This window comes from Bos grunniens, chromosome 10 (assembly GCF_055505025.1).
Source record: "Bos grunniens cultivar Pamir isolate PY7600 chromosome 10, Bosgru_T2T1.0, whole genome shotgun sequence".
Lineage (NCBI taxonomy): Eukaryota > Metazoa > Chordata > Mammalia > Artiodactyla > Bovidae > Bos > Bos grunniens.
Window position 1 is genome coordinate 369,904 of NC_141174.1, and position 18,369 is coordinate 388,272.

An 18,369-nucleotide genomic window follows, 5' to 3' on the forward strand; every position below is an offset into this window, starting at 1 on the left:
GTGTTTCTCATAAAAGGTTTCACACATTTCATAGTGTGCAGAGGACCTCATTGTTTGTTGGGGGACATTCTTTATGTTCTCTCTTATGTCGCCATTGGCGCTTTCAAGTGGTGTATACCTTTGCTCAGTGCTCCATGGTTTTACTTCACTTGAGAAAGGAATGTCCTGGAGATGGGGTTCCTGGACCATGCAGATATGGTCCTCATCTGCATGGTTGAGGTCTTGCCCGTGGTAATTCTCTGGAAGTTCAGAGGGGTGAAACTGTCAGGTTTGTTACGTGCGTTGACGGTTGTCTTCAAGTGAATCATGATAGCAGAGACCTGTAGTTTTGGTCCTGTGGTAGCCGGGCCTTGCCTTAAATTGTTCTATGTGCTGCCTTTGGCATTCTGGCAAATCAAATCACCTTAAGGATTTAGAGATAGTCTGCAAATATTTTGATAAATGTAGAAAATGAACATTTACAAGAGCAGGAAAGTGGTGGAATTCTAACAGGGCACATTTCTGTAATAGAGTACTTCTGTATTGAACATATATTTAGGTTCAAATAGCTCCATTACAAAATGTAAGTTTTCTTGATTTTCTGTTTATTTCAGGGCTTTAATGTAAAAGACCAGTTGCTCAAGATATGCTTCTATACAGCTGATAAAAGCGTACGGGACTTTCTGGTAGGTAAAGGTGAGACCAAGTAGTTTATGTTTTCTAGTAAATGTTGGTGAAACTTCAAAACAAATTACTTTAACATTCAGCTAATACCTAGTAAAATAAAAGTATGACAACTCCTTGTCTTTATTTAAATGAACATTTTGCGTTTGTGTTAACGGAAAATTTGTGTGAATACATACATTGCCTCAGAAATTCAAAATATAATTCTTAAGTGGCATTTAATCTCATGGAATTTGTTTTGCAAATGTTCTTGATTCTTTGTGATTTTTTTCTTTAATTGCTTTTTGTTCAAGGTTGAAATTTTTAAAGAAAAAAATTATTTTTCTGAAAAAGAGAAAAGGACTGTAGACTTTGTGCATCAAGTTGAGAAGTTTTATTCAGGACATTTACAAGAAAATATACAGATCCAGTCTTTACCCAGGTAGTCTCATTAGCCCCGTTTTTATTACATAGGAAGAACACCATAGACAAGGCTTAGTTTTTAATTGTTATCTTGGACTTCTTATGTGGAATTGAGCTCATATTCCCTATGAAAATTAAACTTGTATCATCCAGAAGGGCCTGAGGAATCCCCTGTCAGATCAATATGTACATATCAGAATATTTTAAGATAATAAATACAAAGTTAAGAGTATTGAATTCTGTGTTCCCCTAAAGAGTAGAACTTCTTGAGCAGAGAAAAAGGAATGATGCCTTTCCCTCCAAAATTTAAAAATTTCCTATCACACTTTTAGGTATTGGATAAAGGAACAAGATTTTTCCAAGCACAAGTCTGTTTTGGACTCATTCCTAAAATATGATCATAAAGATAAACTTAACAAGCAAGATCATAGGATTGTGTTAAATTGGGCTCAGTGGTGGAATCAGCCAACACAAGAATCCATCCTTCTCCCCTGGATAAATCCAGAAGGCAAGTGTGAAAGAGCCTAAAAGAATGAATGAAGATTAAATTAGGCATTGGTATTTGAATATTTTGGTGTGTCTTCATTTTCAAATTCCTTTTGGGGAAAAATACTCAGTTGCTTTAGAATGCAAGTCTTTATATTGAGAGCTTTTTCTTGTCTTGAGGTTTTTGTAAGGGATTTATAATGTGATTGTGAAAGAGAAAAATCATCTGGTTCATGAATATGAAATTTCAAGGCTAAGAGTTCTCTTCCTAGGTTCCATGACGTTCTTTGTTTTTCAAAATAGTCTTTGGTTTCTCTTTGTGTAAACTGAGAATCTGTATCATACCGGGGCTCTGGGGAATAACTTAACAATGGTAAACAGAGGTAGTTCATAGGGTGTCAAATTCACGTTTATTATTACAGCTGAAGTTTTTGTTTATACTAAGGAAAAGAAAAGGGAAAAAGAAGGCTGACAAGATAAATGAAACAGGTAATTCCCAAGCTTCATTTAACCACTGTAGTAACAGGAGGCAACATTTAGCTCTTCCTCCTGCTGACCTATCCGTTAGCAAACGAACAGCACAAAAGAGGGAACTAGGAAAAGGAGCAGAGGGCCTGAGTGATTCTTCTTTTATGTTAAGTATTTGCCCAGATCATCATGTTTGCTCAATTAGTGTTGAGTTTTATGTCAGTAATCATCATTCATTGCTATTTTAAAATGAATTTTGTTCTTACTTAGGATATAACTCGTATTCTCCTGAAGGCCTCTGGAGATACCTCACAGCACACCATGATTGGCCCAGCATTATCCTGTGGATTGGAGAATTTCAGACCCAGAGTAGTTATGCTTCACTTGAGCAGAATAAATGGCCACCTCTGACTGTTGATGTTGTTGATCAGAATACTTGTTGCAACAACTACATGAAAAATGAAATTTTAGATAAGCTGGCCAGGTATTGTAACTGTTGTTGATGTTTAGTTGCTAAGTCGTAGCCAATTCTTTGCGACCCCATGGACTGTAGGCCACCAGGCTCCTCTGTCCGTGGGATTTCCCAGGCAAGAATACTGGAGTGGGTTGCCATTTCCTTCTCCAGGGGATCTTCCTGACCCAGGGATCGAACTCACATCGCCTGCACTGGCATGGAGATTCGTAACCACTAGGGAGCCCTCCAGGTAGTTTTTAAAACTTAAATGTAAAATCATAATGCTTTTAGAAGACAGAGAAGGCTGTCTTCATGACCATGGAATTAGGGGGTGCTTTCTAAGAGGCTTGGTGTGGGGCAAAGGGAGACGACACTCCCTGAAACCAGGGGAGCTGCCTGGTGGGACTTGTGTCCCTCAGTGGACAGCGTTAGCCAGCCTGCTGCCACACGGCACAGAGTGCGCCAAGGCATCCCCATCCTCCCTTTTTCTCGATTCTTGTCTCCTAACGGGGATCTTCGTAGGTCAAGACAAAGCAAAGCAGAAGCCTGAGGGCACAGGACTCTTGTAGACCATCCCACACAGGTGAGCGAGCCTCTGGGGACACACAGCAGGAGAGTAGAGCTTGGATCTGGAGGGGAAAGATACCAGCACACAGATAGTTCACAAAAGAGGAAGCATACATGACCAGTAAACATTTGAGAAGATGCTCCTTCTTATTTATAGTCACAGAAAGGGAAATTTATTTTACAAAAAATCTAGGGACAATGACTATCAAAGGTAGAATAGAAAAATAAAATGTGGGATAATCATACAGTGGAACAGTGAGAACTATACAAGTGAAACTAACAATGAAAACATGCTACAGCTGTAGTATCAACATGATAAATCACACAATGTTAAGTGGGAGAAACAAGGCAACAGCGTGTCCAGGATGTTCCATTCATATATGTCACGTTTGAAATAGCCAGAACCAAATATTATTAATATTTCAGGCTACACACATGGGTAGTAAAACCATGTTGGTGAATGAAAGTAGGGAAACAGTTATCATGATAATCCGGATAGTGGTTACCTCTGCGGCAGAAAAGCTCGTGTGAAAGGGGAGGAGCACTCCAAGGACTTCCAGGTACAGTGTCCTATAATCTAGGTGGTGGCTATGTGGTGTTTCTCTAAACTGCACATAATACTTTCTTTTTGTACTCTTTTAATGGTACGTATGGACTTCTCTGGTGTCTCAGATGGTAAAGAATCTGCCTGAATGCAAGAGATCCAGGTTCGCTCCCTGGGTCAGGAAGATCCCCTGGAGAAGGGAATGACTACCCATTCCAGTATTCTTGCCTGGAGAATTCCATGGACAGAGGAGCCTGGCAGGCTACAGTCCATGGGGTCACAAAGAGTCAGACACGACTGAGCGACTAAAACTTTGCCTTTCATGATGTATTAACAGTAAACTTATAGAGATATTTAAATGCAAATTTCTGTTCTTTAATAGTTGGTCTGTTTAAGTTACTCTTTATTATGCTTTTAATCTCTTAATGATTTTGTTTGTATATTTTGGTGAATTCCTCAGTGTATAAAGCATCTAGCTTCAAGAGCCACAGTGGGTTGTACAGTTCTAGTCAAAAACAAACAAGTGGAAGTAATTCAGTTTAGGTTTCTGAAATATTTAAGATAATTGGAGACTGTCATTACTACCTTAAAATACTATAGTGGTGCAGAAACCTTTATTGGAAACTAGCAAAAGACATGTTTCAGAACATATTTATGGGGTAAGAATTGGCAGTCTTATTTGTAAATACTAGTTTTTAACTAGTTGAGATTACTTAGCAATGGAGATGGTCTGGTCTGCTCTGAATGTAGCAACTTTTTAACTTGCCATGTTTTATTTAAACCTTCCCAATAGGAATGGAATTTTTCTTACATCTGAGTTAGAAGACTTTGAACTCTTCCTTGTCAGACTAAACCGTGTTGGGGGTGTCATGCAGGATGCCCTCGCTCTTCAAAACTATAGGTCCAAAGAAGGATGGGATTTCCACTCTCACTTCATTCTCTATTGTTTGGAACACAGTCTACAGTATCTTCTTTATGTCTATCTTGACCATTACAAGTGAGTACTAAGAACGAAGCCTTCATGTTTCCTCTTTCCATATTACGTCTGAATATGACTTTTAGGAAAATACTAAGCATTCATGTGAGCACTACTGATCTTTTTGAAGTAGTTCCCCCCACTCTAACATTTGGTAACGTCTTTTAGTTTATACTCCATTCAACTAAATGCTTATCATGTGTTTTTTAGATGTTAATTATGTAATTCAATATTAACCTTTTAAATAATTAGATATATATTATTTATTAACATTTACTAATTTATTAATATTAATTTATTAATATTTAATGCTTTAAGAGTTTAAAGGAGGGAAGATTCTAAAGGTTAACTTGGACTTTCATACCAAACAAATGCTAAGAACTTTGACTTTATAGCCACTGCAAGGTATCTTCAGTTCAGTTCAGTTCAGTCTCTCATTCGTCTCCGACTCTTCGCGACCCCATGAATCACAGCACGCCAGGCCACCCTGTCCATCACCAACTCCCGGAGTTCACTCAGACTCACGTCCATTGAGTCAGTGATGCCATCCAGCCATCTCATCCTCTGTCGTCCCCTTCTCCTCCTGCCCCCAATCCCTCCCAGCATCAGAGTCTTTTTCCAGTGAGTCAACTCTTCGCATGAGGTGGCCGAAGTACTGGAGTTTCAGCTTCAGCATCATTCCCTCCAAAGAAATCCCAGGGTTGATCTCCTTCAGAATGGACTGGCTGGATCTCCTTGCAGTCCAAGGGACTCTCAAGAGTCTTCTGCAACACCACAGTTCAAAAGCATCAGTTCTTCGGTGCTCAGCCTTCTTCACAGTCCAACTCTCACATCCATACATGACTACTGGAAAAACTATAGCCTTGACTAGACGGACCTTTGTTGGCAAAGTAATGTCTCTGCTTTTCAATATGCTATCTTGGTCATAACTTTCCTTCCAAGGAGTAAGCGTCTTTTAATTTCATGGCTGCAGTCACCATCTGCAGTCATTTTGGAGCCCCGAAAAATAAAGTCTGACACTGTTTCCACTGTTTCCCCATCTATTTCCCATGAAGTGTTGGGACCGGATGCCATGATCTTCGTTTTCTGAATGTTGAGCTTTAAGCCAACTTTTTCACTCTCCTCTTTCACTTTCATCAAGAGGCTTTTTAGTTCCTCTTCACTTTCTGCCATAAGGGTGGTGTCATCTGCATATCTGAGGTTATTGATATTTCTCCCGGCAATCTTGATTCCAGCTTGTGCTTCCTCCAGCCCAGCGTTTCTCATGATGTACTCTGCATATAAGTTAAATAAGCAGGGTGACAATATACAGCCTTGGCATACTCCTCCTATTTGGAGCCAGTCTGCTGTTCCATGTCCAGTTCTAACTATTGCTTCCTGACCTGCATACAGATTTCTCAAGAGGCAGGCAGGTCAGGTGGTCTGGTATTCCCATCTCTTTCAGAATTTTCCACAGTTTATTGTGATCCACATCTTAGACATGCTCTAAAGTTTATATTTAGATAGTCAGACATCAGTATATATACTTACCTAAGATCAACTGGCGGAATTGTATCTGTGGCCAGTGTTATTTGCTGTTGGGTCAGTAATAATAATAGTGGTAGCTCAGATGGTAAAGCATCTGGCTACAATGCGGGAGACCCAGGTTCAGTCCCTGGGTTGGGAACATGTCCTGGAGAAGGAAATGGCAAACCACTCCAGTATTCTTGCCTGGAAAATCCCATGGAAGGAGGAGCCTAGTAGGTTACAGCCCATGGGGTCGCAGAGTCGGACACGACTGAGCAACTTACGACTTGTGACCGTGAGTGAGCACTTAGACAGTGTATCTGGCACTGTTCTTAGTGCTTTATGTGCATCATCTCGTTTAATCTTCAGAAACTCCCTGAGGTGGTTATTCACACCTCCATTTCACAGATGACGAAACGGGCTTTGACAGGGACCCAGTGCCTTGTTTAAGGTGCACAGCTAGTAAATGGTAAAGTTAGATTTAGTTATATTTGATTCCAGAACCCACATTCATCTGCGAATGAGAACATTTTTATTTATTTTATGTAGTATAGGCTAGGAATTCAAGCAGAGGATGTATTTCTTGTTCATATCATTAAGGCTTACTTGAACACAGAAATATTTCCCCCAAAACTACTGGCAAGTGAGGGTTTAAAAGCCATATTTTCAGAGGCCCTGTTATGACCCTTAACTGCTTAGTCTCATCTTCTCTTGTAGTTATATAAAAATTTCCAAAAAATCTCTTAAGCTTGAGAAAGATCTTAAAGCACAAAGGTATTCTGATAATCTTACACAGAGTTGGTAAAATTTCGTCATTGTAGGAAACACTTTAAGTGATATTATCTCTGTCTCTAAAATTTTCTTTATTCCCAGATCATATGTAAGGCATATGAAAAACATACTATAAGACTGGGAGTATTCAGTGTTTACTTTTTTAAGTGCAAAGTTCTTTTTTTTTTTTTTAATGCTAGATATTACCTGAGCAAACATGGTTGTAATTGTCTGTCTTACCCTTTATGTTAATCAGATATTTTGTGTGTTTGTTTTATATACAGACTTAGTCCTCCAAATTGTCCTTTTTTGGGAAAAAAAGAATTACATGAAGCTCACCCTTGGTTTGAATTTTTAGTTCAGTGTCGACAAGTTTCCAGTAATTTAACAGGTATGGGTGTCCTATGTTAAAACAGAAATTGCTTTAGATAAATAACCAGTCTTTTGAATGGAATTTAAGTTGTAAACTCTTTAAATAAGTCATATAACTGTAGACAAATATTTGACCATAATCTAGACTCAGGCTTTATTTAAGAAGTAGATAGGTGATATGTGGTATCTGACTCCTGTTTTAATTTGCATTTTTATTGCTAATGAATTATATATTTTTATGTGTCAGGCATTTATATTTTCTGCTTTGTAAAATAGTTATTCTGTCCATTTATCTGTTAGAATCAGTATTTTGGGCTTTCGTATGAGCTCTTTGTTGAAGACATTAATTGTTAGGTTGTTGTTTTTGTTTATTTTTCCCCTTGTTCATTACTACCTTTCAGTTTTCCTTGTTTCCATTCCCCGAATAGAAGTTTTTATTTTTATGTAGACATCTATTTTTCTTTCCCTTTGTAATCTGATTTCCTATTGCTTTTATGTTTGAAAAGTCCTTACTGTGGGTAGAGCTAAAAATTCATTTTCTTTCTTAGAATTATATAATTCTTATGTGTGTTTGAGTCACTGAGTCATGTCCTACTCTTTGCATCCCCATGGATTGTAGCCCTCCAGGCTCCTCTGTTTATGGAATTCTCCAGGCAAGAATACTGGAGTGGGTTACCATTTCCTTTTCCAAAGGATCTTCCTAACTCAGGGATTGAACCCAGGTCTCACACATTGCAGGCGGATTCTCTATCATCTGAGCCACCAGGGAAGCCCATATAATTCTTAGTTTAGTATTTCTCTCTCAAGGAGAAAAATGTACTTTCTTATTTTTCAGATCCCAGACTGATCTTCCAGGCTAGCCTTGCAAATGCTCAGATACTGATTCCCAGCAACCAGGCCAGTGTCAGCAGTATGCTATTGGAAGGACATACCCTCCTAGCCCTTGCTACCACAATGTATGCCCCTGGGGGCGTCAGCCAGGTATGGACAGCACTTTTACATGTTATAGCAATATAGGACTGATTATGAGTTTAGCAGAAATACTGTGGATCTTCTAGATCTCAGTTGATTTAAAATGTAACCACGTACTAGTATTTCATTAAAGAGTATAAAACAACAGTGAATTTTTAAGCTTTATGTCATATCCTCTTAAGTTGAAAGGAGATCAATACAGTCAGCCCTCCATATCCAGGGGTTCTGCATCCACAGGTATGGAGGGGGCGACTGTACTACAGCATTTTATTTGAAGGACTTGCTGGTGCTGCTAAGTCACTTCAGTCGTGTCCGACTCTGTGCGGCCCCATAGATGGCGGCCCACCAGACTCCTCCGTCCCTGGGATTCTCCAGGCAGGAACACTGGAGTGGTTCGCCATTTCCTGAGGTCCTCACATTTTGGTTATCTGTAAGGGTCTTGAAACCAATCCCCTGTGGATACAAGGGGCAACTGAATGTTGTGTAGAGATTTTTTTCCCCCTTTATTTGCTCTCTGATAGCCCAGGTTTGTTTTTAGGATGGAATCAAGATCTAATTGCTCCTTGGAGTAAGTATACTTTGAATCTGTGGCTTGGGAATTATTCTCTATTATTTGACCTCTTTGAGAGCTAAAAAGGAAATCATAATTTTTAGCTACCCTTAGAAACTTTTTTGAGGAACCCAGTGAAAATTTGCCCATCTCTGCAGTTTTGAAAGTGTAGCATGGCTGGTTAGAGGGAACTTAAGAATGCTGCTGGTGCTGCTAAGTCGCTTCAGTCGTGTCCAACTCTGCAACCCCAGAGACGGCAGCCCTCCAGGCTCCCCCGTCCCTGGGATGCTAGCTTAATTTCATTCCACCTGTTTTAGATGTTGCAGTATATCTTAACTTCATGGTTACTTACTCCTCTGTTTTTAATCACTGTTAGAAGTTAGCCATAGAATAACTTGAGACCTGAGAGAAAGAACCTAAGAGTCATCTAGTCTAGTAGGTTTTTTTCTTTTAAAATATTTACTATTTAATATACAATTAAATATTTAATGTTTTAAAATTTTAAATATTGTTGTGACAGAGCCTGTTTTCAAACAGATTTTCCTTATGCAGTTTGAAAGCCACTGGCCTAGCTGAACCTTCTAATTTTTTAGTTGAAGAAACTGAAGCCTGCCTGATACTAAGTATCCAGCCCAGGGCCACACAGCTAGTTTGTCTTAAGTCAGAGCTAGAGCTGTTGGCCTGTTACTCCTTGCATCTTATGAAAAAAGGACTTAAATTTGGAAAAGAGAAAAACATTATTCTGTATCACATTATCTGTCTTTTTATTTAGGTTGTTCAGAATGGAGAAAATGAGAACTCTCTGAAGAAAGTAGATCCCCAGCTACTGAAGATGGCATTAACTCCTTACCCAAAGCTTAAAGCTGCTCTGTTCCCACAGTACACCGCCCCTAGTGTCCTGCCTCCCGACATTACACTCTACCACCTCATTCAGGTATAGTACCAAGACGTTATCAGCCAGAGTGGAAAAGAGAGACCATTCTGGGTCTTCCAAGTAAGGTAACGTGTGCATGCTCAGTCATTTTCGACTGTGACCCCCGTGAACTATAGCCCACCAGGCTCCTTTGTCCATGGGATTCTCCAGGCAAGAATACTGGAGTGGGTTGCCATTCCCTTCTCCAGAGGATCTTCCCAACCCAGGGATCAAACCTGTGTCTCCTGCATTGGCAGGCAGGTTCTTGACTACTGTACTACCTGGGAAGCCGGAGTCTTCCACGTGTAGGCCATTTAATGTAGGAAATTACTTATACCGAATGATAGCAGAAGAGAGAAGCCAAGTGTGTAATGATGAGGCAACCTCAAAATTGACAAAGATGGATGTCATCAACACCCCTAAGGTTGCCAGAAAGGGGTGTTACTGAACCCAGCAATGGAGCCTCTCTGAGACACACGCTCAGAACCAGGCTGCCTACTGGGGGCTTGGAAGAGAGTGTAGGCTGGAACCTTGTAGGAGATCCTCCAGAAAACACAGAAGGGGAAAGCATCTCAGTTTCTCCCCTCTTCCCACCTTTTCTCTCTCATGGCTAAATGTGTCTGGTAGCCAAAGCTCAGGTGAGTTTGGGAAATGCAGTTGTCCGGTTAAGGGCAGAGCACAGGAAAGGTGGAATTGGGTGGGAGGGCAGACAGGCAGTTGGCCAGCGTACTGGTCTGCTACTCTCATTGAAAGCTGCTTCATGCTACCACTGATAAACTTCTGTTTCTTCTCAGTGAATAGGGCTGTTCATTTAAGTCACCTTTTTCAGGACAAAGACTTCTTGAAGAATGTGAGAGAACTACAAACCCTGTACCCAGAAAAATTGCATATAATTTTGCTTATGTTCCCTGAAACCTATTGAGGGATCCTCAATTAAGAACACTTTCTTGACAGAAAACAACAAAATTTTGAAAAGCAGTTATCCTTTAATTAAAAATTAAATACTTTTTTTTAAAAAAAAGAACACTTTCTTTTGATCATTTCTCACTTTAGAAGGCTTTTGCTTTTTTTCCTGAGTACAGATATTCTCATAGTGTCTTCAGTTAAACGTAAACCCTATAATCCTATAAAAATATAAAACCTCTTACTCTAATGTGAAAATTTTACAGACCTGTGCTACTAAAAATGTGGTGGTCCCCAGGCATACATGAGTCCGTGAACTACTTGTTGCTGATATGTGTCAGAGGTGTTTTTTGGTGTGTTTTTAATGTAGCAAAACTTTCTTGAAGAAGGAAGCAGTCAGCTAGATTTATATTTATCACAAGCTTCTTATCTCATTGCAGAAATGAGATAAATGGATTACATAGATATAAGTGGATTACATAAAAACATAAAAAATACATGTTTTACTACATAAAGTGGATCCCATCAGCCTAAAACGGAAGTGGTTTCCAGTTGTTGTTTGTTCTGTTTTTAGGTTGAAGCAGTTTGTTAGTCCTATTGTTTTAGGAAAAGTATTCCCTCTTCACTAGACCGTAAGATTCTCCTTTCATTTAAAGTTAAAGCTGCTTTGGAATTCCCTGGTGGTCCAGTGGTTAGGACTTGGCACGTTCACTGCCATGGCCCAGGTTTAATCCCTCATTGGGAGCCCTAGAATAAATGAATGAATGAATTAAAGTATACTTAAATAAATAATCTAATACACACACACATACGTAAATAAAATTAAAGCTGCTCTTTTCCCCGCCACCCAAATCTGGACCTGATAGTTCTGTTGTCTCCTGTATGGTTCTCTGTCTCCTTCCCGCAGTCTGTTTACTGTCTGCTAAACCTTTGGCCTGCACATTTCAAACAGCCAGTGCTCCCTGCTCTCAGATCTCTGACTGACCTGGCCTTAGTCTGCTGTTTTTCTTTGGTGGTGGTATTGCTGCTTTGGTCCTCACATTGCTGTAGCCCGTGACCCAGCTGTCTGTTTCCCGACCTGCTGCAGCACACCTTGTTGTATTTATGGTAGCGTTTTCTAGCCGCTTAGTCCTCTTGCCTTTGATTCCAAAGCATTTACAAAGCCCATTTTTACGTTGTAATTGTTGCTGGTTCTACCAAAAGACAGTAAACTTTGCATCATAGTTTGAAATGAAGAGAGTCTTTAAAAGAAACATAGCTAGTTCTGTTTTTATTAAAGTCGAAAAATGTCTCATAGCCTCTTTTTTGTTTGTAGCTGTTTTCAAAGAATTTATATCTAGAAAGATGAGAAGTTTTTAATTGCTGTGGAAAGGGAAGCAGACAGAAAGAGAAAGTGAAGCTCTTGCATATGATTTAGTTTACTTTGGAATTAGTTACCCTTTAACTCTGATTTGACCTCTCCCCTTTTTCAGTCATTGTTGCCCTTTGATCCTAGCAGATTGTTTGGCTGGCAATCTGCCAACACATTGGCTATAGGAGGTAAGTCATTATGGATTCTTCTTGCTTTAGAAGCATTTCAGCAGTGTTGACAGTAGAGGATCATTTATGTAAAGCCAATCTAGTTTTCTCCCTCATACTTTCTATCTTAAAAATAGAAACTTAAAAAAAAAACTGATGTGCTTTTTTTTAATTGAAGTATAGTTGATTTACAGTATCGTGTTAGTTTCAGCTGTACAGCACTGTGATTCAGTTATATATTCTTTTTCAGATTCTTTTCCCTTATAGGTTATTACAAAATATTAAGTGCAGTGCCCTGTGCTATACAGTAGGTCATTATTGGTTATCTGTTTTATGGCACCCCACTCCAGTACTTTTGCCTGGAAAATCCCATGGAAGGAGCCTGGTAGGCTGCAGTCCATGGGTCGCTAGAGTCGGACACGACAGAGCGACTTCACTTTCACTTTTCACTTTCATGCATTGGAGAAGGAAATGGCAACCCACTCCAGTGTTCTTGCCTGGAAAATCCCAGGGACGGGGAAGCCTTGTGGACTGCCGTCTATGGGGTCGCACTGAGTCAGACACGATTGAAGCGACTTAGCAGCAGCAGCAGTATATGTTAATCCCAACCTAATTTATCCCTCCCTACCCTTTTCCCCTTTGGTAACTGTAAGTTTGTTTTCTATGTCTGTCAGTCTCTTTCTGTTTTGTAAATAAGTTCATTTGTATCATTTTTTTAGATTCCACATCTAAGCGATATGATATTTGTCTTTGTCTGGCTTATATCACTTAGTGTGATAACCTCTAGGTCCATCCATGTTCCTGCTGCAGATGGCATTATTTCATTATTTTTATGGCTGAGTAGTATTCCATTGTATGTATGTGTGTGTGTGTGTGTGTGTATACATATATATATCTCACATCTTCCATTATGTGTATGTATACATACACATATATATTTTCTGCTGTGTGAGAGAGTTTGTGTATATATGTGTGTGTGTATATCACGTCTTCTTTATCCAGCCACTTGTTGATGGACATGAAGGTTGCCTCCATGTTGTACATAGTGCTGCTGCAGTGGACATCAGGGTGCATGATCGTTTTGAATTAGTTTTCTCCAGATACATGCCCAGGAGTAGGGTTACTGATCTTGTGGGAAGTCTGTTTTTAGTTTTCTTAAGTAGCCTCCATATCGTTCTGCATAGTGGCTGTTCCGGTTTACATTCTCACCAACTGGGTAGGAGGATTCCTTTTTCTCTACACCCTCTCCAGCATTTATTATTTGATGATGGCCTTTCTGAGCAGAGTGAGTTGATACCTCATTTTAGTTTTTTATAGATACTGAATTGAAAACATACTTTGAGTTAAAAGTCATGAGGTCACTAGTGCTGTACTTGCTGGAAAATGTAATATAGACCTTCTGCTTAAATTTTTCCCTTTCCAAAAATCCATGTTCACTTGCAGTATAGTATTAATATTATAAAGGTTAAAAGCGTAGGTGTTTTTAACATTAGACAGGTCTTGGCTCTGCCATGTAATAGCTGTATGACCTTGGGCAACTGATTTAACCTCCCGTCAGTTTTCCATGAAATAAGGTGAGTGACAGTGCCTTCCTCACGTGTCACGAGACTCATTTAAAAAGCCCTTAGATGGTGAGCACCAGGTGTGCACACACTGCCATCCTCTCTAGACCGTAAACATTTCCCTCATTGTTTTGTGTGCCATTCCTAAACTCTGCTTTTTCTGTTTCTTTTTTACTTACTCATTTTGAGTTAGCTTTTAATATCATATTACCTGTGGTGCCTCTGCCTGTATTACTGTAAAGTAGGATTCAAATCCATACTTTTCACGTAATACATACCGTATAAATATTTACTGATGTACATAAAAGTGCATTTTCTAACATGTCAGTTCTATAAGTTCAAATTTCGGTATATTGAATTTACCTGGTGTCTAGCACAGTGCTGGGCCTGTAGGAGATATTCAGTTGGTGGTTGTTCAGTGCAGGATGAGGTAGTGCTTACTGCATTTTCAAGTGAAAATACTCATTCTAATCTCTGTGAGGTTACTGGAGAGTAGGCAGAATCCCCTGTGCGGTTCTGATGGCTCCAACTCCACCCGTTAGCCGGAGTCCTGAAGTCCTGGTGAATATGGAGCACTCGACCAGGTATACTAGGGGAACTGAAAGGAAGCTGAAGACCTGTTCCCTGCCTTGTTTTTAGAAATTTAAAACATATTTGAAGAAATAAAGCACAATTTAAATGAAATCATTATTATGAAGATGTAATACAGATGTTTTAAATTGGAGGGTTGTATTTAACTAGAATGGGTGCTTCTTTTTTCATACGGTTTTACCATGGAAAATGACCATAAGGCAACTGCATGGTAATTTGGCTTTTGCAGCAGGTTAGAGAAAATTTTCCCTTATACAAAACCTCTATACTGGCCCCCCAAACCACTAAAAAAATTAGGGTCTTATTTGAATAAAAACTCAAGTTTGGGGACTTGCTTGTGGTTCAGTGGTTAAGACTCCACACTTCCGCTTCAAGAGGCACGGGTTCAATCCCTAGTCAGGGAACTAAGATCCCACATGCTGTGCTATGTGACCAAAAAAAAAACAAAGACTCAGATTTGTTCATTTGGCTTTATGTGAACTCTGTAAATAATGGATGAATGAATGGTTCTACATGCAATTTTAAGTTATCAAAATCTGTCTGCTCTTACAAAGAATACAGATAAGACGTGACAGTTTTTTAATCTCAAGGGAGGTGTAATTTTAAGGAATAGCTTTGTAAGATGACGGGCTCCTCTAAAGTCTTCAAATCTTTTTTTAATTAAGAACCTAGTCAGAATGTAAAAATTCCTTTGGAATTGCATGGGAGGATATAATTTTACTTCAGCTTTGAACTATGAAAATAAGAGCAGATGCACTGTTTTCCAGAAATGGTTCCTTACAGTTCGCAATGTTTTATCTCCTTTTTAAAATAGGTCTTTAGTGGTTAAGAAGCAATTAAAGGTTAGGGCTTGATAGGAACAATTATATCTTTTGACTTCATATTTCTCTAAAAAGAGAAAAAGTGTTTTTTTCTGCTTTTTCTATGGGCACAGAGGAACTTTGAAACACTCTGCTGGTCTTAGAAAGATGGTTTGATGTAGATAATAAGGTGCTCATGAATGCAACATGAGAAGCAAAAGTAGCTATAATAAAAGACTATTAGGGTATTAATGTGGAGAAAAGAATATTCTCAGTATTTTGGAAAAGGTACAATGCACTGGTCTTGTTGAATAGAGGATTCGTATAAATATGATACGAAGGCATTCACCGTGTAATGAGCTGTGTGAATGAATTAAAGAGCTCTGTGTGCCGATTCTTAACAGATTTTGTAGTTAAAGGGTTATTGCCAATGTGAACTTAAAGAATCATCAAATACAGAATTATAGCATCTAAAATAACAAGTTCAATAGGTTTAAAACATACGTTTTTATGTGGCTTCTGAGGTACACATTTTTGTGTAAAATGAGGGCTACTGCTCCACATTAAAATAAAATTATTACATTTTGGTGGTTCACAGTGATACACAGTGGTACAAAATGATGATCGCGACCAGTTTTCTTTCACCGTTGCCAAGTTAAGTTTTCCACATGCCGATCTGAAGTTAATCATGGTGAGGTGCAGAGGATTAATATTGCTTCACTTTCCCCCAGATGCAGCGAGTCAGCTCCCACATTTCTCTAGCCCTGACCTGGTTAATAAATACGCTGTAGTAGAACGTCTGAATTTTGCTTATTATTTACATCATGGGCGGCCATCATTTGCATTTGGTACTTTTCTGGTTCAGGAATTAACCAAGAGCAAGACCCCCAAGCAGCTGTGAGTATTTAAAATATAATTTATACTCTTAATAAAAAGCATATTTGTGTATTTTTATACATGCATTTATAAAAACCTACTGGAAACATACCACAGTTGGTCGTTTTATTTTTCATTTGTACTTTTCTGTATACCCTAGGAGTCTGGCACTTAATCTTACTTTGTGAATAGGAAAAAGATTAAAATATATTTTTAAATATCATAAATATATCTTAGAATCATGTCTTTAAAAATTGAACCAGGAGCTTGCCAAATGTTAGCAGTTTCAAAGAGGGAATTCTATAATTAGATGTGAATTCTGTATTTAAAATCTTGGTCTTTTATAATTCACTTTTGTAAAGCACAGAATTGGGAGGAGTATTTGATATAATCAGCAGCTAAATTCAGACTTAATATCTTAGTTTATTTTATAGGTAACTAATGCAACTTTATGGTAAAATATTCAAGTAAATCAGAGGATGAAAAGTGAAAAAAAATGTTTTGTCTCTCAGCTTCAATTCTATTGTACATAGTAAAAATAAGCATGGTTAACTTCTTGTGTATCTTTCCTCTGAATTTTTCTATTCATATAAAAGAACATATATGAGTCCTTTAAAATGCTTGAGCTTTATGATGTCACACTTTAGGTGCCATTAATTTTCTTGGTATTTTGTGTGAAAGTGAAGTCGCTCAGTCGTGTCCGACTCTTTGCGACCCCATGGACTGTAGCCTATCAGGCTCCTCCATCCATGGAATTTTCCAAGCAAGAGTGCTGGAGTGGATTGCTGTTTCCTTCTCCAGGGGATCTTCCCGACCCAGGAATAGAACCCAGGTCTCCCACATTGCAGGCAGACGCTTTACTGTCTGAGCCACCAGGGAAGGGTAGTTTGTGTACATATTTATAATTAATAAGATCACAGGTTGACAGTTTCTCACAAATTCTATTCCATGTTCCCCTGAATGAAGTTGGAAGCAAAAATTACTTGAACTATGAATAGGTGTTTTAGGCAAAGGTGAAATATAAAGGAATAGGGGGCTATGGAGCCAGAAGACAACTAAAAGCTACCAAGAACCTAAGTGGATGAGTACAGGGGGTGAAAAACAGCAGTGGGGGGACGGGGGAGGAGATCACAAAGTCCACAAGTATCACTGATGTGATTCCATCTGCTTTTTCTGGTGAGAAAAACGTTTCATGTGTTGATGTGATTTTTGATCCCTTTCTTTCTCAGGATCCAGCAAGTCGGCCATGAAGCCTATGTTTTAGGGCTCTCCTGCTTCCACATAGCTTCGATAGGAGCAGCCTGTGTATGCTTCTTAGAATTGCTTGGTCTCGACAGCCTCAAGCTCAGAGTTGATATGAAAGTGGCCAATATAATTTTGAACTACAAGTGTGGAAATGAAGATGCTCCGTACAACTCTATCAGAGAGTCTCTAAGTATAGCACCTTTATGTCGTTTGTTTTGTTTAAAGGACAAGAGACAAATAGGTCTAAAGCATTGAATTGTGAGTGGTTGGGGAAGAAACAATTATCTTCTGCTTCATCCTTTTTCTGCAGAATGTTTGTACTTTATCTCATTTCTTTGGGCCCTTTAATGGGTTTCTGAAATGTCTCTGGGCCACACTCTTCAAGTAGAAATGCCCAGTTCCTGGGAATTCCCTGACAGTCCAGTGGTTGGGACACTGATTTCACTGCAGTGGCCCAGGTTTGATCCCTATTTGAGGAACTAAGATTCTCCAAGCCATGCATTGTGGCCAAAAAAAGAGGAAATGCCCACTTCCTGACCGTACTTTTCTCTTGACCATATTTTGTTGTTTAAATTTCCTATAGCTGAAAAACTGTCTAAACTTGCTCTGGGTGAAAGGGCAACCATCGAAGAGTTACTTGTTCTCTTAGAAGAAGGCATATGGAGCAACATTCAGCAGCAGCAAATACAGAGGTTTGTGAGCTGCAACCCTCACCTCTTTTTCATGAAACCTGACCATTCCAGTCTGTGTTTGCCTAGTGTTTCTTCTCTCAGATGTTTCTGCCAGTCCCCCTAGACCTTATCTTCGTCCTCATGGAGTACTTAGCGTACTTTAATGCATCTTGCCATCAGTAAAAGGAGAATGAAGATAATGATTCCTTCTTTAGAGAGGGTTCCCAAGAGGTGGAGAGGAGCTTTGCCTCTGCTAGGGCCCTGCTGGTCTGAGACATCTCCACTGTTAACATGTCGGAATTGGGTGCAGGATGGGTCTCACAAAAGTTGACTCTAAGTGATGTCCTTGATTTTTTTTTTCTTGCTAATATATGTCAACTGATAATGGAAGGTGAGGTGACCGTCTTTCCACAGAAACCCCTCTCTTTACACATTGACGTCATCTTTCCTCTCTGCTGTCCACTGGGGTTGACCCTGCCACCCCAGCCCTGGGGGTGCACCATTCTCCTGTCCCTCCCTTCACAGACTGTGTGCTCAGCAGGTACCCTCCCCTTAGCGA

General features: G+C 39.3%; 1 protein-coding gene across 5 annotated transcripts in view; it reads left to right on the forward strand.

The window, feature by feature from the left end:
* SPG11 (SPG11 vesicle trafficking associated, spatacsin) overlaps nucleotides 1–18,369 on the forward strand; it is a 77,206-nt gene that overhangs the window by 23,575 nt on the left and 35,262 nt on the right. For all 5 annotated transcript variants that reach the window (XR_015133796.1, XM_086319087.1, XM_086319085.1 and 2 more), the window contains 12 exons: nucleotides 594–665; nucleotides 957–1,084; nucleotides 1,398–1,573; nucleotides 2,290–2,503; nucleotides 4,378–4,581; nucleotides 7,122–7,228; nucleotides 8,045–8,190; nucleotides 9,504–9,665; nucleotides 12,020–12,086; nucleotides 15,750–15,915; nucleotides 17,124–17,329; nucleotides 17,723–17,831. Coding sequence is in view for 4 of the 5 variants with exons in the window: in XM_086319087.1 (XP_086175213.1) it covers nucleotides 594–665; nucleotides 957–1,084; nucleotides 1,398–1,573; nucleotides 2,290–2,503; nucleotides 4,378–4,581; nucleotides 7,122–7,228; nucleotides 8,045–8,190; nucleotides 9,504–9,665; nucleotides 12,020–12,086; nucleotides 15,750–15,915; nucleotides 17,124–17,329; nucleotides 17,723–17,831 (1,757 nt within the window). In the remaining variant the exon portion in view is untranslated. The remainder of the gene's footprint in view (nucleotides 1–593; nucleotides 666–956; nucleotides 1,085–1,397; nucleotides 1,574–2,289; nucleotides 2,504–4,377; nucleotides 4,582–7,121; nucleotides 7,229–8,044; nucleotides 8,191–9,503; nucleotides 9,666–12,019; nucleotides 12,087–15,749; nucleotides 15,916–17,123; nucleotides 17,330–17,722; nucleotides 17,832–18,369) is intronic.